General features: G+C 38.0%; 1 protein-coding gene across 1 annotated transcript in view; it reads right to left on the bottom strand.

Annotated features, from left to right (window-relative positions):
• LOC149564451 (uncharacterized) overlaps positions 1-26,727 on the bottom strand; it is a 265,933-nt gene that overhangs the window by 56,040 nt on the left and 183,166 nt on the right. The window contains exon 8 of the mRNA XM_089818003.1: positions 9,260-9,366. Coding sequence (XP_089674129.1) covers positions 9,260-9,366 — 107 coding nt within the window. The remainder of the gene's footprint in view (positions 1-9,259; positions 9,367-26,727) is intronic.

Below are 26,727 nucleotides of genomic sequence, written 5' to 3' on the forward strand. Positions count from 1 at the left end.
AACTTTGACAAGGATTCAAAAGACATCAACACATCATATGTCATCTCATATCATGATGATAACATTTGGAGCCATATCATATTGATTATAATACTTTTTGTATGCTATCAAATATTAAGACGAGGTTAACAGGATTATTTGCTTTCGAATGCTCATCATATTAAAAGGTGTGATTAATTAATCAGGAAGAAGATTTGAATTGGGAAAAGGTTCGAATGGAAATGATTAAGCATTAAGAATTAATAAAGCTCTTGTCTTTTGATTCAGACATCTCTCTTCACAAATGACACAAATACTTAAATAATAAATCTATTATTGAAAAGAAGTAAGTCAGAAGTTGGGGAAGTAATAAGAGATAAGATAAGATAAGATAATAATATTAATGTCCAACAAAAGACCACAAAAGGTCGATGGGACTGAGAGTTTACAACAAGACAGCCAGCAAAAGAAGGAGCACCAAACGGTGTTTGAGAAAAGCAAACAAGAAACAAGAAGAAGATAAGAGAAGTGAAGAGAAATGCCAAGGCAAAGACTCGAGTCCTTCGTTGGCAAAAAGTAATCAGTCACAGAAAGATAAGACTGCGGGTGGACATGAGCCCTGATCTATCTATGTGAGCTCTTGGAGGAGTGTTACTGACGGAAGAAATTGTTGTAGGGTTTGACAGACCTGGAATGACCAGTATTCACACCACGTGACAGAGATAAGGGTTTTCCAAAATAGATTGACAAAATGATAAAAGATGCTCACCTTTAGGTTACCATCTCCTTATATCCCCTCTCCAATGCAAATTGAACCCTAAAAGAACCCTAAAGTGGATTTCATTTGAACATTATAATATAACATTATTTCCCCAAGAACGGAGTCCAAATAGAAAGAAATCATTACTTTATTAATGACAAATAGCTCCAAGCATCAAATAAGTCCTAGTAAGTGATAATCAAATAGTAAAGACTGAGCTCTTTCCAACGAGCTATAACACATAGACAAATCGATCCAAATGGAGCCAGAAACTCCTTATTACTCCAAAATGGCTAAACACTTAGCCTTATTTAAATTATTAAAATGCTAACTTAGGAGAATATTTAAATATATTAAAATATTTCCCAAGTAGCCAAGGAACAACCCAAACACCTCCAAAACATGAAATTGAGTTTGTCACCTACCTGTGACTAATGTCGGACAACTTGGGCCAATTGGCAATCTCACCCTCAAATTTAGGGATACTCCTAAAAAATAGGGAACACACCCAAATCTCTTGGAATTGAGATCAGGGGTGATCTCATAGAGCCTCAACTTTGGAAAACGTCACAACCTCCTAAAAGGTAGGAATCTCCTAAAATCAAGGAACTGCTCTTAACTGATCTACTATTGCCTGAAATACCAAATTTGGATACTGAAAACCCTGACAAAGTCCCTGATCACTACTACCAGCCTACGAGACTCCATAATAGGCTAACTCTCATGTAACTGATAGACAAAGCTAAAGAGGGGACATGACATCATATGCATATGTTAGAGATCAGAGACTTGGTGAGAGGTGGGATCTCTGCTAAGTAATTATTGTTAATGAGTGCGCTCATTAATAGAGATCCCCGAGGCCTTAGAAGAACACTCGTAAAATGATGGTTGCCTAACTGAGAGTAGTTCTCACTAGAAGGTTAGGAAATCTGAGAAGAGTGTTCTCTATGGATTAGGAGGGTTAGCACAAGATTGGTTTCATAGTTATTTTATGATTTACTAACTCTTGTTGCAGGTTTATAAACAATTAATTGCTTATATATATATATATAGTATCATGTACTAACAATTTGTTCCACGTTAAAGACTCATTATTCAATCCAAGAAATGGGGACTTTCAAATTTCTCAAATCGATCCCTTGAATGAGTGAAACCCTTCAAAGGAAAAGAATAGCTAAATTATGCAATAAGATTTTACCTTAAAGAAAACTTAAACTTCCAGACTATATCTTTCAAAAATTTCAAGATTGTTGCTTATGAGGGATTTTTGTAATAACCCTATATTGTTTATAGCTTAATCAAACATCTATTGCTCTCATGGGTTGACATTTTGTCAAACACTTTGCCAGCGAACTCTGTATTTAAAGTCTATGACAGCCCTTGCTTTAATAGTGAAGATGTAGTGTGTTTGGAATTTTTTTATTCTTCCAGTTTGGGAATTTTTGGAAATGTATGAAAGATTCAAACACTACTCACAAATAAAATAATACCATTGTTTAGAACTCACTTGGAAATTTATTAATGCATTCAACAATTACAATTTTCAGTTAATGTTTCTATACCCTGGACTTCTATATAGTCTTGTTATTCAATGAGACAATATATATTTCAAACCTGGAGTTCGCTAGCAGCTCAACGCATTCAATTTAATTGCTACAGCAGTACATGGATTTCAATTCAATGAACTTGTAGCTTTCAGAGGCCTCTGAAATTTAAATCAGACCTCCCCAAATGTTAACGCAAACCTCCAGGCAATAGATCGCAGGTAATAATTGATGCAATCTCTGCTATAGGAAAGGACAACAGCCTCTAGAATATGCATAGGCATCTTCAATCTCAAACTGTAATGATCCAATGTCCCTCCAATTTCAAGAACGTGGGTTTCCTTTGGAGATTGCATGAACAATGCAAGCGATAGGCAGGTCAAATAGGCCGTACAATGCATTGGAGGGCCAAAAGACTAGTCGTACGGTCGACCATATGGTAGACAAGGAGATGGTGTATGGTGGCAGAGTTAGGTGGCCGTACAGTGAGGGACTTGTTGGCCGTATGGTGGACTAGCCGTACGGTACACAACACAATTTGACAGCAAGGTCCATACGGTGATGGGGAAGAGACAGTATGGTGTATGGTGGAAGACGAAGGGTGTTTGCACAACATTGCACAACAGGAGTCCATAAGGGGGTAAGCAAAAGGCATTACGATGGCTTAATGAGTGTCGTACGGTGATTGTTGGAGTACGGTGGGGAGAGTGGGTATACGGCAGGCTGTTCTTGATGTGGATGAGTGACAAGAGTAATGTACGGCAAGGTGTATGGAGGGTGAAGGCCGTACGATCAAGGAGGAAGCAGTAAGAAAATGAATTAGATGTCTGAACCAAGTACAAAATACAATCTATTTCATGCGCAAAACATAATAGATCTTTGATAAAATCCACACAATAACTGAGACTTGAATGCAAGTAATAATTGCCAAAGATGGTGCTCCAATTTGCCAGATCCGAGCGAAATATTACATGCAACAACGGAATAAGGTGAGGGTTGAATCCCACCGAAATCGCAATAAGCCAAATAGGGAAGGTCTTTCACTTTTGAAATGGTGAACAACAGAGAACCCTAAACACAAATTTGTAGTACAAAGAAATAATTCAAAATGCATACCTATAGACTACCTACAAGCCCTGCTTAAATACCCGTCGGAAAACTTTTTGAGGGTGTACAAAGATAGCCGATAGTGACACAAACTACGGAAACAAAATAAAAATGGGTCCTAGATACATTAAATCAATTGGCCCGTTACAAAAGTTTGATTTATTGTTTATTTTATAATGGGAACATTACACAAACGCAAGCATCAACTATTAACAGCAGCAATTAAAATCTCTAAATCTCAATCAGATTTCTACTTCAAAATAATTCACTTCTCAATTACAATGATGAACAATAAAGAAGTTGGGCAATCTTAGCTATACCTCAACAGCCATATTGCAAAGTGATTGCAAATGCAATTCTCAAATCTCAAAATCCTTATGCTTCAAATTCAAAACCTCCTCACAGGAAACAAAAGAAAATAATCAATCGGATGCTTTTCCGTCAAAATGAGCTCATATATATAACCCCCATTGTGATGCAGAGCCTCACCTTGGAAAACTCAGGAGGAAATTAATCACTCAACTAAGTTGCATCAAAGGGCACATACACCTTCAGGATCGATTATTAACTCCTTCAAATTATTAACCGACTGACTTTCTTAATACCAACTGATAAACTGACATGTGACATGATCTTCTTTGACCTCCTGTAGCAACATTTAGTTTCCTACATCAACTTAACACAAACCGACCACTTCCTCATTTATATTAGAATACATGGATGACTTGGTCATCTAGGAATACAAAAAATGGAATATCAAACGGATTGCAAACTGATTATTGTCATCAGGAAATAATGTAACTGGATGTACCCGTCGGGGTAATGAAATGTACTCGTCGAGGTAATGGGATGTATGCGTCAGGGTAATAGGATGTACCTGTCGGGGTAACGAGATGTACCCGTTAGGGTAATGGGATGTATGCGTCAAGGTAACAAGATGTACTCGTCGGGGTAACGGGATGTAACTGTCGGGGTATCGGGAGGTATGCCGTCAAGCCGACATGTATTGACATGTATCGGGATGTATCCGGAAGGTTCTATTATTGTAGTCGACATGTTGTATGTGGCCGAAGGATACCTTCGAGAAGATTCCTCGAATAGTATTTATATCCCCCTTTGGGATCATTGTAATCATCATATCAGAACCTAATGTTATATCTTGGCGTATGCGAATATAATCGAAGGAGTTCTGCTATTCTGTCTATTATCTGTATGTATTGTTTTCTTTACCCAGTATGGTAAACAATTATTAATCAACACGAAACTGGGATCAAACCCACACCACCATTATGCATGTGAGATTTAAACTCCCCTGTTGAATGAATCTCAAGTCCTCTTGAGATGAGATGTTGTAGTGATGAACCGTGTTTGTTGATTTGTTTCTCTTCCATCCAAATAGCTTTTGTTGCTGGTCTGTTCTTCCATTTGGCTAAATACTAAGTATATTGTCTCCTTTGAGTCTTTTGTGGAACACCTGCAAAAATAAATATTAGAAAAGAAAAATATTTCTTCATCTTTACTTTAGGCTTATACTCATCTTCTAGTTGCAATCTTGTATTTTCTTGGCCTTGACTCATTTGTATTTGTCTTTTCTTCTTCATCTTAATCTTTGGTTTGTCTCTTTTTTGTAACATGAAAACTATTTGTTGTTGATCATTAATTTCTAGTAATAACTTTATCACATGTAAGACCTCTAGTACTTCATACATTTGAAACTCCACCAAATACACTTGCCAATGAAATTCCTCTTTCTTGTCCTCACAAACATGCCATATCTCCATACATAAAGAATACACAAATACTTGAGCCTTTTCATAGCCCATAACCAACTTTTCTATAGTCTCTTCTCTTGGAACCAAAAAACATATTTCTCAATCTGAATTTCTTCAGCCTTGTCATTAACATAATCAGAATTTGTTGCCTTGTCATAACATATTCAATGTCATCTTCTTTGTCCATAACATCATTTGATACCTTATTTTTGAAAACTTCTTCATGCTAAGTCTCCATACTACCACCATGCTTTTGCCATTCTCCCATGATGGGAGTAAACTCTTCCCATAAATCAGATTCTTCTTCTTGATTTTCTGCTACACATTCTTTATCTCCATTCTTACGCCATTCCTCTTGAAATTTCACTTCACCATGTAATTTTAAGGCTTCATCATTTTCCTCCAAAATCTTTTTCATAGGAGTACCTTTCAGCCTTGTACTCATCTCTATTTCCAAAGGACACATTACTGTTCCAACCATAACTTTATCACACTCAAATCCCATAGGACTTGCCTCTTTACTCCTCTCCTTAGCATTTACTTGTTGCAATTCTTTTTGCTGCATTTTGTGTTCTTGCCCTTCCAAAAGAAAACTTCCGTCATTATTGAGATTTCTCTCCTAACTTCACATACATCTGCACTCTTTATGGCTTCCTTCTCCACAGTTTCATTATCTTCTACCAAAACTTCTTTCACTTCCTCTTTCACTTCATCATGCATTGGAAATGCTATCCTATCAATAAGACCTCAACTTCTTGATTCCTTCCATGTTGTATCGTCCTTCAATGGAAACAAAACCATCTTCTTTCCATCCTTGTGGATGGTATATGTGTTCTCTCTAAAATCATATATGGTTGACCTGTCATATTGCCATGCTCTTCCCAAAATCAAGTGACAACCATTTAAAGGCATAATATCACATTCAATGGTATCAAAATATGGTCCAATATTAAAAGAAATATGACTTTTCAAACACATCAATCCATTGTTGATCTCCTAACCCATATGCTCTGTAAGGTAAATCATGAGGTACTCTTGGAAGATTCAATTTCTCAACCATTTCTACTGAGATTATATTTTCAAAAGAACCACTGTCAACTACAACTTTGCATACCTTATTCTTGCACATGCACTTTCTTCAAAATATAGAATGTTTTTGGTTGTAGCTTTTTCTTTCTACTTCTTCTTCCACAATGTTTTCAACTCTCATTTTTCAATCTGAAAAATTAAATTAACAAGGATCTACCAACTTTTGCTTTGATACCAAAAATGATGCAAAGCATCACCTTGGAAAACTTAGGAGGAAATTAGTCACTCAACTAAGTTGCATCAAGGGGCACATACACCTTCAGGATCGATTATTAACTCCTTCAAATTATTAACCGACTGACTTTCTTACTACCAACTAATAAACTGACATGCAACAGGATCTTCTTTGACCTCCTGTAGCAACATTTGGTTTCCTGCATCAACTTTAATACAAACTGACCACTTCCTCATTTATATTAAAATACATGGATGACTTGGTCATCTGCAAATATAGAAAATGGAACATCAAACCGATTGCAAACTGATTATTAATCAACACGAAACTAGGATCAAACTCACACCACCGTTATGCATGTGAGATTTAAACTCGATCACCCATCGATTACCGATCATGAAATACTATGAACTTATAACTTCTATAAGTTCCATCTACAAACAAACTTCCCTCTCTATCACATATCAACTATGTGATTTCAACAATTCGGTGAATACATAAATATATTCACCATCAACATGAAATTCCTTTCTGCACGAGCATAGACTGAATTGACCGAAACAGAAAAACAAATGCAAAATAAAAATATATAATACATGGCTCCCCTGCGATCCCAAAAAATAAATCGTAGAGAGTCTAATAGACTACCATCCACTAATGCGACCCTCAAAACAACAACAATTTACATTCACAATTCAAAAATTGGGTTTTCCTGACAAATTCCAAATTTGAAAGCTTTAATTTGAATTTGAAACTAGATAAATACTTGTTCAGCTATGAATATATTAGTAACATATTCTCAACAATCAGGGTTTTTGATTAACAAAGAAAATAAGGAAAAGCATACGTTTGAATCACAAACCCACAAAATCTGAAAACAAGACTCGAAACTTTCTATTCCATTATGTTGTATTCTCTTCCATTCGGTTACAAAAATCTACCTTTTCAATGCTTTCTCCTTCCTTTCTATTGGGAAGATGAAAAGTCATACAAAACAAGAAAAGGAAATGTTTTCCAAATCATGAATAATTGGTCAGAAATGAGAATCTGCAGCCAACCTTTTCCAGTTGTTTTAAGTTTCCTGAAGTTATCGATTTCCAGTTGGCTTAATTATTAAACACACACAAAACACATTTAAAGAAAACCGACTCAACATAGAATGAAACACACTGTTTCCTAAGTGGCTATAATTGGAGAGTTTATCGAATCACTCCTCCCTTTATGCCACCACATCATAGAACTTTATTACAAACATTAAAATTGAAAACATTTAAAACATGACATTAACTTTCTGCATAACTTCTTGTAGCATTTTTAACCATGTTATTTCCTGTAGCAGAATCTATCTAGTCTAGCACTGTAGCAAATCGGCACAAAGTTTCCTAAATGCAACTTCATTTAAGAAACTTCCTCAACACAACATCATTTTATGTGTCGTATAATGTAATTTATTAATTTTTTTTTGTCTCCCAAAAACAACCTTTTCAACCATATCATAAGATTATCACACACAAGGCCACCATTTCTTGTGCCCAAGAAAAAAAACTTTCTAACCGGGTTCCAACGAGCTATGACACTAAGGTAGTCAAAGTACAAAAGCAACAAAAATAGCAAAACCTCAACATATTCAGATTAATAATAATAATTCACCCATCTTGCAAAAATGACTGAAGAAACATCAGAATTGAAATTTGACAACATTGGAGTGATCCTGATAAAGAAAGACAATGAATGTACTGGATGAGGTGACTTACAATAAATAGAGCTTCCTCCAAGGATTCTTGGAACCCAAACCAGAAGCTCGAAATAAAAACTGAGAGCATCACTCAACTCTAACTAATCCGAGCTCATCAAAACCAACCGTTCACTTACTATAAATAGTAAGCTCCTCAAAAATGAGCCAAAACTCATCATAGGCTACTCAAAAGCCTATAACCCCACAACTGAAACCCACAAATCCCACTATCAACTCACGAGGGTCGTGGTGATGAACTGACCAAGCCAACTGTAGGAAGCTGCTAAAAATGGGGACATTACATATTTCATCCTCATAGAACCTTGAAGATGAACTTTCCAAACAATTCATAAATTATCAATTCGCTACACCATACTCAAAATGAACTGTAAAGAGTCGTTTATAATACCCACATAAGAGCCCACACACTTTACCAGCCAATGTGGGATAAATAGAAATACTTCGTTTTTTAATTTAAGTCTTTTAGTGCCTTTAATAAAGGTGAACTTTTCATATTTAAAATACTTTCCCTTTAAACTTTAGTCCCCATATCAATAAAGTTCAATATTTTAATTTGACTTTATTACTTAACTTTATCAATAAATTGATAAATAATACCAATTGATTAAAATCTTCAATTGATATTAATCCACCATCGTCAACATGATACCAACCATGACCCACTGAAGATAATGAAGTGGCCTGGCTAACCTACTATAAATAGTAAGTGACCAAAAACAAATACCAAAACACTTCAAACTTGCCTACAATAGAAACTATTTAGGAGAAACTTCCACAGGATCCCTAAAAAGTCCTAGTTAGCTTATGGGACCATGGAGAAATAGGCTAACGATAACTTCACTCTTTATTTGCTAGAATGAGAACATTAAAAGCAATGGTAATTGCAACAATAGTATGACAACTATTTATAATTAAAAGACAAAACAATAATAAGAATTGATTTTGTATACCTAGGAAAAAAATTGTACTTAAAATGTAATTGTATGACTACTACGGAACATTCTATGTAACATAGTATACATTTTCTTTATACAAATTTAACCTAACAATGTGAAATAAGGCCCACCAAAAGCATACCTATCTTGTACTAAAAGTTGTCCAAAAATGCAACCTCGTTCAGATCGCTTGCGATATAAAGGAGATTCAGGCCACTCATAGGGCCAATATTGTACCTCTTTAATCATCTGAAAAAGAAATGTCAAAAAGAAATCAACTAAAAACTAGGTATGTGTTTCATCATGACATTTTAATAAACAAATAAAATTTCACCCACGTTAATCTTAAAAATCTTTATCATATGAGAATAATATTATAATTCGCATATAAAATGGCACCATATAATTTGAAAGGCATATAAGTTAAAGTTAGAAGATAGATATAATACACAAATGATACAAATCAAAACATTTTGTTTGCAGGCTATATGTTTATTGATCTCGTCATTATACTCATTGACTAACCTTGAACAAATTGTAATTTCCCCAATGGGATCCAACAAAAAATCTCTCTTTTCACATGTAAGATGGCACCATATAATTTGAAAGCCATATTAGTTAAAATTAGAAGATAAATATAATACACATGATACAAACCAAAACATTTTGTTTGCATGATATATGTTTATTAATCTCGGGGTTATACTCATTGACTAAACTTGAATGAATTGTAATGTCGCCAATGGGATCCAACAGAAAATCTCTCTTTCTAGTACATCAACAATTCATCAAAAGTACTGTAGATAGATATTAGAAAGCTCAATCTCTCTGTCCAATAGACACTCAACCTTCTTTGCACCGTGGATGAATACAAATCCTATCAATACTTGATGAACAACACCATCATTTAAACATGATATAATTCATGTACAATTGCCAATCCTTGTAGTAACTCTTTAGGTAAGACTACTCATGCCATGCTACTCTAAATTAGGAATACTCACAAATTATGGGAAACCTATTGTACTTGTAATCAATCCATGTCTGTTCACTACATTTAAAGAAGTACGGACAGTGGAGATCATATGACAAGAAGATCTAATCAAGGGTGGGTAGTTGACTTTTGCATGATCCATGTGTAAGTTTGTTTCCACCAATCATAAAGAGTTGACTTTTGCATCTCCATGTGAGACAAAAAGTCTTTTATTTTATTTTTAAAATGGAAAAATGACTTTATGTGTGCAACTTAGGATAAGAGATGAAAGGGGTCTTTTATTTAATTAAAGGGGACATGTTCCTTTTAATTAAATATGAACTTAGGATATAGTGGTCAAACTATAGGATAAAATCAAATAAAGTAATTTTTAAAGATTTGATCAAGATAAATGATTTAGTAATTTGGCAAAAATGCTGAGAAGGGGTTTAATAGTCTAGATGACCATTTTTGGGTGATTGCAAGCGCCACATATACCATGGGTATATCACAGTTATATATAAACCTAGATATCAATTCTATTTGGTTATGAGATTAGTTATTTGAGAAACTCCATAACTTCTTCAATGCCAACGTGGAATGCACAAGTCATATGTCTCATTCAAGAAATATTAACCCATTGGAGTCCTTATTGTCGTCCCACTATACAATATTGGGCCAAAATATAAAGTGATGGCTTACTCTATATCTGCCTAATAATAATAGTAATACTTTATACCTTATTTCTAATGGTTTGACCCCACAACTATTATACTTAGCGCTAGTGAAATGTACACTAGGGCAAAGACATTTGATCCTTAGTTTTTCATACCATTCTCAATAGTGTGAACAACATGAATATTTGACTACTATTTTCGTTGATTGCAAACATTTTTAATAAGAAGCTTCTGCATGAAACTTATGATTATATTCTACCATTTATTATCCTTATGATGATTTCGATCTCCTATCCTAGTTGTTTGAATGAATTGATGTCTCAATCCTTCTTTGGTAATCCAAATTGATATCTGAAAACCACTTTATACGTCTTATCTTCGAAAGGTCGTGCCTAATGGAATAGCCATTCTTGAAGAGTCATGTCTTATCATTCCATAATCATCATTTCTAATAGACAATTGATCTCTAAATGAAGTTTCTTAGTTCATTCATTTATTTATTATCATTTATTTATACTTAAATATTATTTATTTATTTTGTACTTAAATATTATCATTAAAATTATTATTAATTTATATGTTATAATTTTATTATTATTTATTATTGTTATATCCTATTTCAGAAAGGTGACATCACAATCTAGCCTTCTCCAAAATTGCTTGTTCCCAAGAAATGGAAATCTTTCAATGCGAGTTGTTTCCGCTGTGCAACTCTAATATTAGTGAGTTTCTTCTTTATCTAATAATTTTTTCTTTATTATGTCCTTGATCAAGAACCCCGAGGTGTCCTACTTAATAGAATGCTTGTCCACCTTCAAAATAGTTCTTAAGGATGAACCTTCAGAGATACATACTTTCCACCTTAATTCTTTTCTAGGAATTTCAACATTCACCAGGAATGTCCTTGATCAATCTCAACATTCAGCAAGAATGTTCTTGATCTAGCCCTTAACATTCGCAAAGAATGTCCTCCATCAGAGATATGTAATCACTGCCTTGTAATAGGGTTCCCTGATAGCAACTCTCCCTTAACTGCCACTGCAATAGGGTTCCCTTAGTGGTTCTCCCTTAACTACTTCTGCAATAGGGTGCCCTTGGTGGTTCTCCCTTAATCATAGCATAGTAGGGTGCCCTTTTAGCAATCCTCCCTTGATTGCCACTGCAATAGCACAACCTTCACGTCTCTCCATTAATTGCAGCCTTAGAAACTTGCTAGCAATAGGGCAGCCTTGGCGGTTCTCCCTTAATTGCAACTCTTTCCCCCTCTATTATGGGTACCCTATCAATGTTGTTTCAACTTAATTTTTGCTCAACTTATAACTTAATCGGTCTTCCGAATTTGACTTATATCTTTTCTTAAGTTATCCTCATACTTCTACTCCAAAAGCTTTCTTTTCTATCAGGAATTAGAACCATCTTATGAAACTGATTTGGATTTATTATTGATTGTCAATAATTTCATATATCTAAGTCCACTCTTGTTGTTTTCTTATTTCTGTTAGGATTCTTTCTAATCAATCGAATGGTCTCTTCTCTTATCTTTTACCTTGAGAGATGGCAAGATCATGCTCAGATCCCAATGTAACGTCACCATGATGGAATATTGTCATTGATGTCAAAGTCAAAGGCATGATCAGAGCTGCATATACATCAAGGTGGAAAGGATGTTTGTGCCCAGTGTGGTTGGTGCTTTCAGTAGGTCATAGACTGCAAAATGTGGGAGTTGGAGCTTCCAATGAGTTGGTGCTCATAAACATAGGGGTTGGAGCCTCTAGTAGGACGTAGCCTACAAATCATTGTAAAAAAAATAAAAATAAGAAATCATTTATTTTTCGTGGTTTTCTCCCGCATTGGATTTCCATGTAAATCTCGTGTTATTGTATTCATGTGCATAATTGTTCATTTCAGCATTTGAAGTTAATCGCTTGAGTAAAAGTTTTAAATTGGTAAATTTGTTATTATACCGAATCAAATCCCCCGTCCTCTCAATATAATCGTGTGCTCTTCAAACACTTGGTGAAGGTTTTGCAAATGGGGTTGCAAGCAGAGTGAGTTTAACCATGGAGGAAACTCCGTAGTTAGGTGCCCTCGAGCTGGAATAGTACTGGGATGGGTGACCTCCCAGAAAGTCCCAATGCTTCACCTTTGTGAGCATCGCCTAGATCCAATGTGTGCTAAGTGTTCTATTCATTCTCATGAGAGATGCATTCTGATGGAACCCTAAAATGTGGCCTCCATTTGTGATAAAACATTTTTTGGAGACTTGATGAAGTTTTCTTTATTGACAGTAAAATAGATGGAGTTTTTTCTTGTGAAGAATCCTAGATTGAGTTTCAAGGAAGGAAGCCGAGATAAAGTTTCCAGTCATAATGAATTGGACTGATGATTTTTTTTTTTTTTCACAAATCTGTTCTAAACTAGATTTTTATATTCCTCTTTATCACAAATACATACTGGGCTTGCAAAAGGTTCATATTCAGATTCCAGATTAGCAAATTTTTGAATTACTGCTTCTCACAGATTATTACTTCTGATTTCCAGCAAGGAGACCAACAATCAGAAAAGGTCATGAACATAAACAGGCAGTATCATAAATAAATGATAATAAGTATATCATGGACCTGGAGATTAAGGAATTTGTCATCTTAAGCAGTCTAACAAGGAGATGCGAATTGCACAGGAGGCATCAAAATGTCACTCAATATACAAAGACGTTCAGGGGAAAATCATTGCAGGATTTGTATGGACGACGACAAGCAATGGATTATTGACTGCAGAAAAGATAAGAAACAAGCAGGGACAAACTTATGCCTCATTGCCCAGGCAGTTTCATTATCAAAGGATGAATCGAGCACACCCAACTCTCTTGACGGATGAAGATACCATTTAATATGAATGGAATAATTATATGGGAAAGCGTTGAATTTAAAAGAAGTTTGAAGTTTACGCCGGAAGAATTGAAGTGTATATGCGGGAAAAGAAATGTTTGAGCCTAGTGCAGCCTCAATTTAAAATATAACAAAAAACTATATATATCCTAATCATATTTAATAAGGATTATATTAGGGTTCGGTTATTTGTTATAGAAGGGTGCAATGTTTAATAATGACCCTCTATCCTTTATAAATAGGAGATACAAAATCAAAACGAGGGAGACAATTCATTCTTTTTTTATTAAATTTTTCACATATACATGCTCTATGATGTATTATATTTTCCACTTGGCGGAGAAATGATTTCTTGAACTAAGCTTGTGGATTCTGGATTAGTGAGCAAATTTATATGCGATTCCGGAATTGAAGCGCAGTAGATAGATCATTTGTAAGGAGCGTCTTTATTGTGATTTTATTTCTGGCATAGTTATTTATTTTAAATCTTGGAGTTCTAATTTATTATTAAGTTGCATCCTTTATAAATGTTTTTTATTTATTTTCTATAAATATTTTAATATTCGGATAAGTGGACTAGGTCCTTATTGCATTTTAAATTTGATAAACATAAATATGGTGAAATATTTAATTGTTTCCGTATTTATGTCTAGTTTGTCTCCACAGGAGTTAAAGTGCATCTTAGACTAATTTAGAATAGCATTTATATAATTGATCCGTCACATCTGAATTGTTAAAATTATTCATAGTTTAAATATATTTAACTTAAAAAAGTTGTACGTTTCAACTTATAATATTGACTCTAATTGCCCATGTAATTAAGCACTAGTTTTTACTCTTGATTCATAATCCGTATATTGGCAGCTGTTTCATTTTTTTTACTTTGAGGAATTAATATATTCATTTGTTGCATTAGTTTCTTTATTTAAAACAATATCACATTTATACAGTCATTTAATTTTATTCTCAGTTCATAATTTGCAAGATAAAAGTTTTTTTATAATTCTTGCCATTTTGAAAAGCTTTTATTGTATTTGCATTCTAATTTATCTACTATAAGCATCTTGGATCTAAGTGTTCTGTCTAGGATCAGGTACACCCGCCTTGGTTTTGCAGAGTCGAAAGCACAGGGGATTTGGATCGCATCGATCAATCCTGTCAAGTCGGTCTTAACCGGTTGGATATCCCAGCATCGAGTGGGCAAGACTCATAGGATTCCAATCTGCGGTTTTGATAACCAATAGGTTTGATGAACCACTACTCATGAAATATGGGTTAATGAGTTTGACTCAAAAATCATACAGTTAAATCCTAATAGCAATATCACAATTTGACTTGCTGTGGAAAATATCTCCTACTTATTTATCAAATTATTGTTTACTAATCTGCAGACAGTAATAGTGATGGTCAAATAAAACATTATCCGTACAAATCAGGTTCAGTGATTTGTTTGTTCTAATGCTCTTTCCTTATCTGAAAATCAGTAGCTGAATGGTTATTGTTATTATCTCAATCAATTAGAAATTAGAAAAAATAAACTTGTTACTGTTATACTGCTGTTGTAATTCTCCATTCTCTTCATTTCCAAAATTTCAAAAAAACATTAAAATATATTTTCTTTTTGTTTGCAAACTGTTTGACAAAATGTCAAATTTCTAATTTGATAAGGAAATAGATGTGTTAAAGCTAATTGTAGAACTATAACCGGCTGAGGGTTATTACACTTATAAATCCTAAACCTCCATGTTAAGGCAGGTTATCAGACAACTTTTGAAGATCGGAAACAAACATGTAAACTACGGTCCTATTCCATGGTTCTTAAGTTGTGTGATCCTCCGACATAGCATACTTTCAAATCCTTAGCAGTTTTAAACCAAGTTTCAAAAAATCCCGTTTCCTGCAATCCCCCGACACCAAGAGTGCTCTATCAGTATGTTGGGCCTTTCTATCTCAATTGCTGAAAGTGTAATAGTTCCAAAGTTTGAAGATCGCCTAGTCCTCCTACACTAAATCACAAGGTTTGAGTTCAAGTTCAAGTTCGACAACTATGAAGTTCGGCAAGGTCCAAAAATTCGGAAAAAATTCAAAATTAAATTCACCTTATTCAATTTTTAAAAATATAAATAATAAATAATAAATTAATAATAATAAATAAACATACCAACTATTAATATTTTACTACTAAAAAATAATTAAAATATACATCAAATACTAAAATCTTTTCTCACAAAAAATATACTTATTATTTAAATGTTTCTATATATAAATATAATTATTATACCTATTATTTTATTTAAAACAATAATAATTATTTCGTTAAAAATAATACTAAATAATGAATTTATAAATTAATTAATAAATATTATAAATAAGAAAAACTAATAGATTTAAGAAAAACTTGAATATAATAAATATACTATTAATATTTATATTGTTTAATAAACATATGTATAATGTAAACTATCCAAACCTAATTAATGTCCATATACAATATACTAATGAAACCTAAAAATGAAATTGAAGATTCTTGTCAGAAATTTGCTAATGGCCACTCTCGATGGAAGGTCGTTGAGACTTGTAATGGCCACTCTCAATGGTAATGACCAGCGATGTGAGACACACAGACAACAAACAGCGATGTATGCACAAACATGGACAGAGACGACGAACAAGGATGTGAGATGCAATTGCCAGACGCCTTCCAAAATTGATGCATTATTATCTAACGGGGGTTCATTTGTAGGTTTTTTTTTGCTGATGTTTACAGAAAAAAACAACACCAAACTGCTGCTGTACGAATTTCATATCAAATTTCAACGGATATTTTTCATGTTTTATGGGTTCGCCGAATTTCAAACCTGAAGCCGGAAATTCGGCGAAACCTGTGACTTCGCTCCTACATGCCTAAGAAATATAACTTTATCATCTCTCAATCGATTTGTAAGGTTCATCTTTTCATGCAAATCTTATCAAATCTGGAAGGGTACAGTAAATGCAGAAGTGAAACGAAATTGATTTACTTAGGTAGCATGACTTTTTTCCAAAAGGAAATTATTATCATTGATTGTCGATATTAAATGAGTTTATAAACTTGTTTATAAAGGAAGGTGGTTTTTTTTCAAGTTAATTTTCTCTGCAAAAACAATCATCCAATCGCTTAGAATGGTGCTTCCAGCAATTGCAGAAGAATGGGCGAGGAATGTGCACCTTTGGTTCAACCAAATTTGAATTGGCCCCAATCAAACCATCTTGACATCAAATCTGACTTGTGTCATTTGGCATGGACAGAAAAGACCAATTATGCAGAGTATTGCAGAGACATATTTGTCGTAGAGGAAGAAGTGAATGTCAAGCTTCATCAACTTTTTTTAGAAATTCAATTGGAAGTTGAATGGACTCCTACACTCTAGGATGATGGTTTTCCTTATTTTATTGTGTACAGAATCTTGGTAATTAGTAATTTTTGGATTGATGTAACTATTCCCGTTTTTAATCTTTTCCTTATATTGGCCGTTTTCAGGACATTACTTTCATAATTTGAACAATTTATGCTCATTTTGTATATATATGGGCCCTGAGGGCCATAAAAGGGAGGAGGGTGATAGATTTTAAAAGGTGGTCATCTTTGGTAATGAAAATAAATTGACCTTTGTGTCATGCATTTCTTTGCGAATGTCATTGAATAGGAATATCTGTCATGTTTTTCCTTACTGTAGATTAAACTTTGTGTTATGACAACATTCTATGATGTTTGGCTATTTGAGATGGTTATTATGCTTTCATATTGAAAAACTTTGTTTTTCTGCATTGAAAAAGGATTCTTCCCTTGTTCTTTCATATTACATCTTAAATGAATTGAACTTTGTGTCAAGTCATCTCCTCTTAAGCTTTACAAATATTTCTTCGCATCTGAAGTGTAGCTATGCACAAATGTTAGTTTTCCTTTCCTTCTTTTCAGTTAAAAGCACACCCCCATAATCCCAATTTTATAATAAGACTGAGTAGTACCTCTAAAATTCAGAGGAAGATTATCCAGTCACTGGAGATCTATCCAACTGCTTGTCCAATTTGTCTTTCGTTTTGGGTGTTATGAGTCATTTTCAAAGTTATTTGGGCCTCAAGGACTTGATCATCCTTTTTTTTTTGCCAGTCAGAATATAAGTAGTATTCATCATGTTTTCATTTATTTGCAATTCTTCATATGTAACTATAGGTTACAATATGTAGCCTTCCTATGAAGCTTGCATTCATCACTCAATGCTTAGGCATATTTAATTTATTTAATACAAGTAACATTTGAAAGTTGGATTAAAACTCTACAAACAGTCGTCAAGAAACAGTGTATCGGGATGCTCCCGACGGGGTATCGGGAGGTTCCCAACGAGGTATCAGGATGTTCCCAACAGTGTATCAGGAGGTTCCCGACGGGGTATCAGCAGGTTCCCGACGGGGTATCGAGGTGTATGCCGTCACGCCGACATGTATCGAGATGTATTCGGAAGGTTCTATTATTGTAATCAACATGTTGTATGGGGCCGTCAGATACCTTCGAGAAAGTTCCTTGGATAGTATTTATATCCCCCTTCGAGATCATTGTAAGGGGCATCATAAGCATAATGGAATATTCTGGCGTATGCGAATATAATCGAAGGAGTTCTGCTATTCTGTTCTATTATCTGTATGCATTGTTTCTTTACCCAGCACGGTAAACATTTGGTGCCGTTGCCTGATGGACCTGGAAAGGCAGGAGAATGAAGAGTAATGCCGAATCAGTTGAACAAGAATAAGAACAAGCTGAAGGACAAGAATGAAATACGCATAGCACACGGAGATCTGATTTTGGCGCAACAAGCCAAATGCAGAAAGAGGTTCCAGAAGATTGCTGCCGATGGATGCAAAAGTGCGAAAGCATTGTTAAAAGAGACTCGACAGCGAGTAGAGTTAGTGGAAAAGGCACGGGAGGAGTTTTTGAATTCTTCGCCAAGGGAAGACAATCTAGACAGAAGAGAATCGACTCGCATGGCTCGGAGTGCCGAAGGAGCAAGAGCGTGGAGTGAACTCTTCGTCTGGGATCCACTTCCAGAAGGAACAAATTCACTTAACAGAGACCCTTCTTCACCAAACAGCACAGCTGCCAGAATACCAAGCGTCAGTGTCGAGATACCAAGCGTGAGTGTTGAGATACCAAGTGTTAGCATCGGGATACCAAGCGTGAGCATTGAAATGGCGGGACCAAAGGAGAAGTTACCTAAATTTGATGGTGATGGAGCAGCTGATCCCATCTGACATTGTAAAACTTGTGAAACGATTTGGAGAGCCAATGGCATAACGGATACAAATGAATAGATGAGGCAATTTTCGGCAACCCTACGAGGTGTTGCAATTGATTGGTCTACTGATACCGTTCCACAAAAGTTAAACAGTAGGGATAACATTAAAAAGGAGTTCATCGCAAAATTTCAACTCCTGCGCGATGATAATGAAATTGTAGTGGAGATATTCAATACTAAGCAGGGGAAGAATGAAACAGTCTGAGTCTTCGCAAGGGAGTTGAAGGACTTGATCAATAAGGTGGAGAATAAGCCGGTTGACGGGTTACAGAAAAGATGGTTCATTAAAGGCCTTCACCCTAAGTTGCGAAAGAAGATGAAGTTTGTGCCACCATCGACATACATTGAAGCGTATAACCAGGCAATGAACCTGGAAAGTGAGTAGAAGACCAAGAAGAAGAAGAAGAATAGTAGCGATGATGAGGGCAGCAGCACGAAGGTCCGTGCCCTTCAAAAAGACATGATTCGGATGATGAAGGAATTCAAGAGCATGACCAAGGAGACTAAGGGCAATGAACTATGGTGCACGAAGTGCAAGAAGGAAGGCCATACGAAGGGATCCTGCCCGAAAGAGCAATATTGTGAGATCTGCCAAATTATGGGACACTCGGTAAAGGAATGCCCTTTTAATCTGAAAACAAGAACACCGCAACAAGTGTTCCTAACACAAGAAGCGTTCGCATCTGGAGGGAGCGGGAACAACAGTACGGAGGGTGCCACGTTGGGAGGATACAAAAATAATCGACGCGGTCAAAACAACAATAGCAGCAACAACAATAATGATGGGTGGAGTTGAATCCTGCATGATGCGAATGGTCGACTGATAGTCCAATGCCGTGCATGTAATTTGTGGGGTCACTTTGCCTGAGAGTGCACAACGGCGAACACACCAAAGTTGCTATGCCGATGGTGTGGACCGGGCGATCATGACAATACTAAGTGCCCAAAGTTTAGAGTGAACTTGATTAATGTTAGGACAGATGAGGAAGAAGTTTTGGCAATCACTCGGAAGCAAGCGAAGCTATACCCCGATCCGACGGAGGAAAAGAAGAGACTGGAGGATGCACGGGCAAAGATCCAGAGAGCAATGCAGGCAGAAACGACACACCTGGGACATGCCTGGTACCTCCATACGAAACTGCGTAGAACAGAACATTGTACATCAAATACTGCAAGCCAAGGTACCCGTCAGGATAAATGATCTGTTGCTCACTATGCCTCAACTCCGTATAGCACTCACGAATATAGTCCCAATTGCTAAGCAACTGGTAGAGCAAGAAAAGGAGAAACAAGGGGGCGCAAATGCAAAAGACCCGATGCTGTTAGCCTTTTCATCTGGATGCTATCTGGCGATTGTCGAAATGGGCATTCTCGGGACTGTGCTAACAGACACAATCGTGGATGGAGGATCCGATGTCAATGTGCGGCCGGAGGATACTTGGAAAAAGTTGGGACAGTCGACATTGTGGCCACCTACCTTCTAGTTGCTAACAGCCGATCAACACGAAATCAAGCCATTGGGAGTACTCACAGCGCAACCAGTAACGATTGGGACACAACCATTCCTATTGGACTTCGTCGTGATTCCCCTAAGGCGGAAAGGATACGATGCTATTTTGGGTCGGAGGTGGCTAATACAAGCCAAGGCAAAACACGATTGGAAGAAAATACTTCATCACTTGAAAGCAAAGGCCAGAATTATGTCATCGATCTACATACTCAAATGGTCAGGGAAGAAGCTCTATCGTCAGATTCAGAAGGAGAAGAGGATGAAAAGAGGCAGAGTATGGAACCAGATCAGGAGGGAGTTCTACGATTGGAAGGAGATGACGATTTGGATTCAGTAAATGGTCTTTACCATTGGCAAATAGAGGACTATGAACTGTTTCAGAGTTGCAACGTACTGACGATAGAGGAAGGACATAGTGTTGATGAATTTCCAAGGAAATTCACCGAGATGAAGGAAGGAGATGCGCCACTGGATGTAACACCCGCACATAAGTTCACTGAAGGGGAACCCATCAAATATGATGAAGCCACGCTGCTAACCATGAATTTAGGAGATGAAGCCGAACCACGGAACATACTGGTGGGAGATAGCTGGGACCCAGTACTGAAGGCAACAACATTCAGGATATTTTTGGAGTACAACGATGTGTTTGCATGGACATACAAGGACCTGAAAGGATTACCCCTAGAATTGTGTGTGCACCGCATCCCGTTGATCGAAGGTGCAGTACATGTACGGAAGTGACCCTACAGGATGAACAAGAACTATGTGGCACAGGTTACGGAGGAAATCAACTGGATGTTGGAAGCTGGCATTATCTTCAAAGTGCAAACTAGCGAATGGGTGTCGCCGATAGTGATCTCATTGAAGAAGGATACCACTTAGATCCGAATATGCGTCGATTTCAGATGCCTGAATGCAGTCACCATCAAGGATCCGTTCCCAATCCCGTTCACCAATAGCATCCTGGAGGAGGTAGTGGGACATGAGATCTACTCATTTATGGATGGTTTTTCTAGATACAATCAAATTTCAATCACAAAGGAAGATAAGCTGAAGACGACATTTGTCGTAGAAGATGGGGTGTACGCCTATAACCGGATGTCGTTCGGTCTGTGCAATGCGCTTGCGACATTCCAACGGATCATACTGCACATCTTTGATAAGATGGCCGTTGGAAACTTCAAGGCATTTCTAGATGATTGGTCGGTGTTCAGTGCGGAGGACAAACATTTGGCAGCCTTGGGTGAGTATATGGAGAGATGCCGACGCGCGCGCCTGGTCCTAAACCAGAAGAAGTGCAGGTTTATGGTTCCGCAGGGAAGGTTGCTCGGACACATCGTCTGTGAGGGATTGAAGGCAGATCCGGATAAGGTGCGAGTAATATTGGAGATGCAACCATCTACCAATGTAACGGATGTAAAATCTTTCCTTGGGCATATAGGCTATTATAGACGCTTCATCAAAATTTTTGCCAAGATAGCATATCTGCTAGATAGGTTAACGTGCAAGGGAGAATCATTCCAATGGGAAAAGGATCAAGATGAAGCATTTGAAGGGCTCAAAGTGCGGTTGGCTACAACACCCATCTTGGCGTATCCGGATTGGAGCAAAGAATTTCATGTACATGTCGACGCATCCAATTATGCAATGGGAGCAACCTTGGCGCAAACAGGCACCCACGGGCTAGATCACCCAGTCTACTTTGCCAATCGACTACTATCAAAAGATGAACAAAATTACAGTACGACCAAACGGGAAGCTTTGGGGATGGTCTACACAGTACAAAAATTTCCTCATTAGTTGTTGGCGACACTATTCGTCTTCTATGTCAACCATCAGGCTCTACTGTATATGATCAACAAACCTGTCATTCAAGGAAGGATCAGCCGATGTTTACTCCTATTGCAGGAGTTTACCTTCAAGATCATCTTATGGCCAGGGACGGATCATCTATCACGTATCAGAACAGTAGAACTAGCAGACAATGTGAATGATGACTTTCTAGATGCACAGTTGTTTCAGATTGCTGCACTACCAAAGTGGTACACAAGCATTGGCAAGTACTTGTCGATGAGACAGTTTCCAAGTAACATGCCACCGAATGAAAGACGGAAGTTGGTGATTCAGAGCAGAACATTTCAGTTGATTAATGGACTGTTGTATAAAATGGGACCCAATCAGATTCTGAGGCGTTGTCTTGGAGGAAAAAATCCCACGAGTACTGAAGGAAGCGCATGAAGGACCAGCAGGACACATGGGGCCGGACACAACTGCATGAAAAATACTTCTGGCAGGACTATGGTGGCCAATAGTACACAACGACGCCAGGGAATGGGTCATTGCATGCGATACATGTCAGCGAGCCGGGAAACCTTTGAAGAGAGACTTTATGCCTCTAAATCCCTCTCATGCTCAGGAGCTCTTTGAACGGTGGGGTTTGGACTTCATCGGATCTTTGAAGACAAGTAGAACTAGAAGGTGTTGTCACATCATCGTCATGACGGAGTACTTGACCAAATGGGTGGAGGCGCGTGCACTACCAGACAACTCAGCGGTAAGCACAACAAAGTTTATATATGAGAAAATTATTACTAGGTACGAAATCCCATTGCAGTTAACAAGTGATAGAGGAGGACATTTTGTAAACCATGTTATTCGCCTGCTCACCACGGAGTTCAAAACTTATCATTCATTATCAAGTCCATACTACCCAAGAGCAAACGGACAGGCCAAGGCTACCAATAAAGTTCTGGTGTCGATTATATACAAATCTTGCGTAGTCGAAGGTGAGGACTGGGAGGAAAAAGCAACCTCCGCCCTTTGGGCTTATCGCATGGCGTATAAAGTCACAACAGGGCACACGCCATTTCAACTGATGTTCGGAGAAGAGGCTATAGTACCAACGGAATTTATGATTCCAAGCCTCAGGATAGCACTGGAAAACAAGTTGGGCGACATGGAAAGTTTAAGGGAGCGGCTGTACAAATTGAACAGGCTGGAAGAGAAGCGATTATTGGCACAGTGGGCGACTGAGGTAACATAGAATAGGCGGAAGGCGTGGCATGATAAGCACTTGAAATTGAGCAAGTTTCAACCCGGACAATGGGTGTTGAAGTATGATAGCCGGAATGAGATCAAGCCAGGCAAGTTCAAGGTTAAGTTGGTCGAGCCGTATCAAATCCGAGAGGTAGGCAACAACGGAGCGATCAAGTTGTGGACGCTCGATGGACAAGAAGTTCCAGATATGGTCAACGGGTGCAAGTTAAAAATTTATTGCACGCAGGGTAAGCCTTTGCCATCCAGAACTGTGAAGGAGCAATAGTATTTTGTTAAAAATTTATTTAAAAAAAAAAAAAAAAAAAAAGAGAGAGAAAAGATCACCGTACGGCAAGCCAGCCAATGTCACGTATGAAGTTATCCATGTCACCGTACGGTGCTATGAAACTCATCGTACGGGAGGAGATCAATGGAAAAAAAAGAAGAAAGATCTACAGAGTATGACTATCAATGGGATTAGGGTTCTATCATTCCTTCAATCTCTCGCACAGACTCTCGAGATCCCATACTGTGAACTTTCATGTGCTGGAGAACATTACTTGCGAACCCAAATCAGGGTTTTCAAAACAAATTTGGGTGCTTGCTATTTGTTCCTCAAGGAGGGCACGTTTTTTTCACCATTTGCTCTTGTTGGAGGGAGCTAATGCAAGCAAAACCATTGAAGGACAACGAATATAAGTCTTGAACACGGAATAACCCAGCTCTACAGAATCGCCAAGGTCACAACGTTCGCAGGATGGAAGTGATGGTGTCTGCGCACAGATTTTTTTGATACGAAATACACCACGGGTCATGATATCGTTACACAAGTTTGCGCAGGGTGTCTTGGCACAATTTTTTTTTTGTGGTTCAAGAACGACAACAGTTACAGTGTGTAGGGCAAAAGGGTTGGGTGCCTAGGCGGATGGAATATGTCGGATTTGAAGGCCGTCCATTACAAAGAATATATGTTAAAATCATTGTTGTTAGGGTTTGAACTTTTAAGATTGGCGACATCCATTATCCTGCATACACGCTAAAACTACCATATTCGAAATTTGAATTTTTGGTGCTGAATAAATGCGGCAAGAGTTACAGTGTTCGTAAGGCGACATTATTGGTGTCTTTGCACAGATTTTGTGTAGTACAAATACAATCGTCGTAGGGCAAGATTGACGGTATTCTTGTGCAGATTGTGGACCATTGTTCTTCCGGACAAGACAGGGGTGTAGAAGAAACCATCGCATCACGTGGAACCCTCTGCCGCACCCAATAAAGGCTCTCAACTCTGGCCCCCAGTGACTGTATGCTGTACGGCATACAATGGGAAAAAAAAAAAAGTGCCATCCCAAATTGATATGCAATCAGCCAGTAAGAGGGCTTGGAGGAAGCAATTGGAGCCGAACATGAATCAAAATGTGCAGGCAGGACCCTTGCAAGTACGGCCACGGGGAAAGGACAAAGGCAAACACAGGGCAAAAGTGCAGAATCAGTCGGATGTGCAGACAACACCACGGATGATAGTCTTTGAAGGATTGAATGGTTGGGATTGTCAAAAATGGTGGGATGAACATCCGGATACTCACTTGGTTAAAGCAAGCATCAAGAAGGCGCAGGTGGATTGGGCTATCCGGATGCCACTGTTCTGTATTCGAGATTTTGAGGGCGTCTTGCAGCCGATGATTGAGGCTTATGACAGGCATTCTCAGAAATGCTCAATTCCGTATCTGGGGTATGACATCGTCGTATCTTTTCGGCTAGCTGATTTTACGAGAGTATTTGGTATACCAGGAACGGTACAAGGTGGAGCCAAGATTGATGGTAAACCCAAAAAGATGAGCAAGGAGACAAAGTTGCAGCTGATATGGATGGTGTGTAACGATGAGGTACAACAATACATCGATACCCTCATGGACACTTCGAAGAAAAGAGGGTTGCGGAAGTTTGATATTTGCGAGGGACATTGGAAGTATTTGATGGATGTGGTGAAAAGCAGGCTTATAGGATCTAGCAGGGCATCCGACATTTCTTTCCCATTGGTCAGTATGATGAATGGAATCATGAACGGGAAGGTGTATGACTGGGCTTCACTGTTAGCTACGCGCATGGATGAGTTCATGACCCTGCAGCACAAAACATTCTATATGCCGCACTACGCCATCGGACTCTTTTTGGAAGCTACAGCTAGGACGATATCCCATGAGCAACTGGAAGTTAAGTTGAGTCCCGCGGCACCTGGCGAGCCTTCGGTAATGCAATGGAAGCATTTGGAGTCACCTACAGGTCAAAAGAGCATGGGCCAAAAAGAGGACACGACAAGAAATAGAGGAATCGGGTAACACAGATAGTGGCCGTCAGGACACATCTTGCAACGAGGATGACAACTCTGAGGGCATGGAGGTGGAATAGGAGGAGGAAGAAGATGAGGAGGGTAGAGTACTTTCAGTAGTCCCACTTCGCTTCCCACGGCAGTTGACAGCTGCACCGGTGACTACTACTTCAGCTCCGGTAAGTCCAACACCACACATAAACACCATGGCGGATGTTCACATTCCAGGGTTCAGTCAGTTTCGGCGTCCAGTGGTGATGACCCCGATCACTCTACATCCTACATCACGAACAGCAGTAGCACCTGTGCAACCATCAGTGCACTAGTGGATAGCATCACCCTCAACCACGAGTACACAGCTAGCGGTTCAAGAACCGGCTCCCATACCTATAGTAGACAGTTTGCCTCAGCCACTTCCAGTGGCGGAACCAATAATAGAGGAAGGAGTCAGTTAGGGAGGCACGTAGGAGCAGGTTTAGCTGGAAGTGATTGGGTCAAATGCAGTAGTCACCATAGCGGACACTCTGTTGAATGAGGATTAGGGTATACGTTCCAGCATTCCGGAAGCAGCACCCTAGGAGCCATCAGTTGTATCAACAAGTGTAGCAAGTTGGGCGAGTGAGTACTTGAGGCGACGGTTACTTGCCCCAGTCACCAGAAGTCCCTCCATTCAGTCTCCCCTGAGAGAGCACACGCACTTGGAAGCCAATTGGTCGAACAGTGAGATAGTCGAGATACCAGCATCACCAGAGGTGGAGGATCAGAGTGCAGCCGCAGCTGAAAAAGTGGATGGAGGAACGCAGGTGTCAGACCCTCTGCCAGCCGAGGAGGACATGGATATTCGTTCTTGCCTGGCTATCATCG

Source organism: Cupressus sempervirens, chromosome 3 (assembly GCF_028749045.1).
Source record: "Cupressus sempervirens isolate cs-2001-9-10 chromosome 3, ASM2874904v1, whole genome shotgun sequence".
NCBI lineage: Eukaryota > Viridiplantae > Streptophyta > Pinopsida > Cupressales > Cupressaceae > Cupressus > Cupressus sempervirens.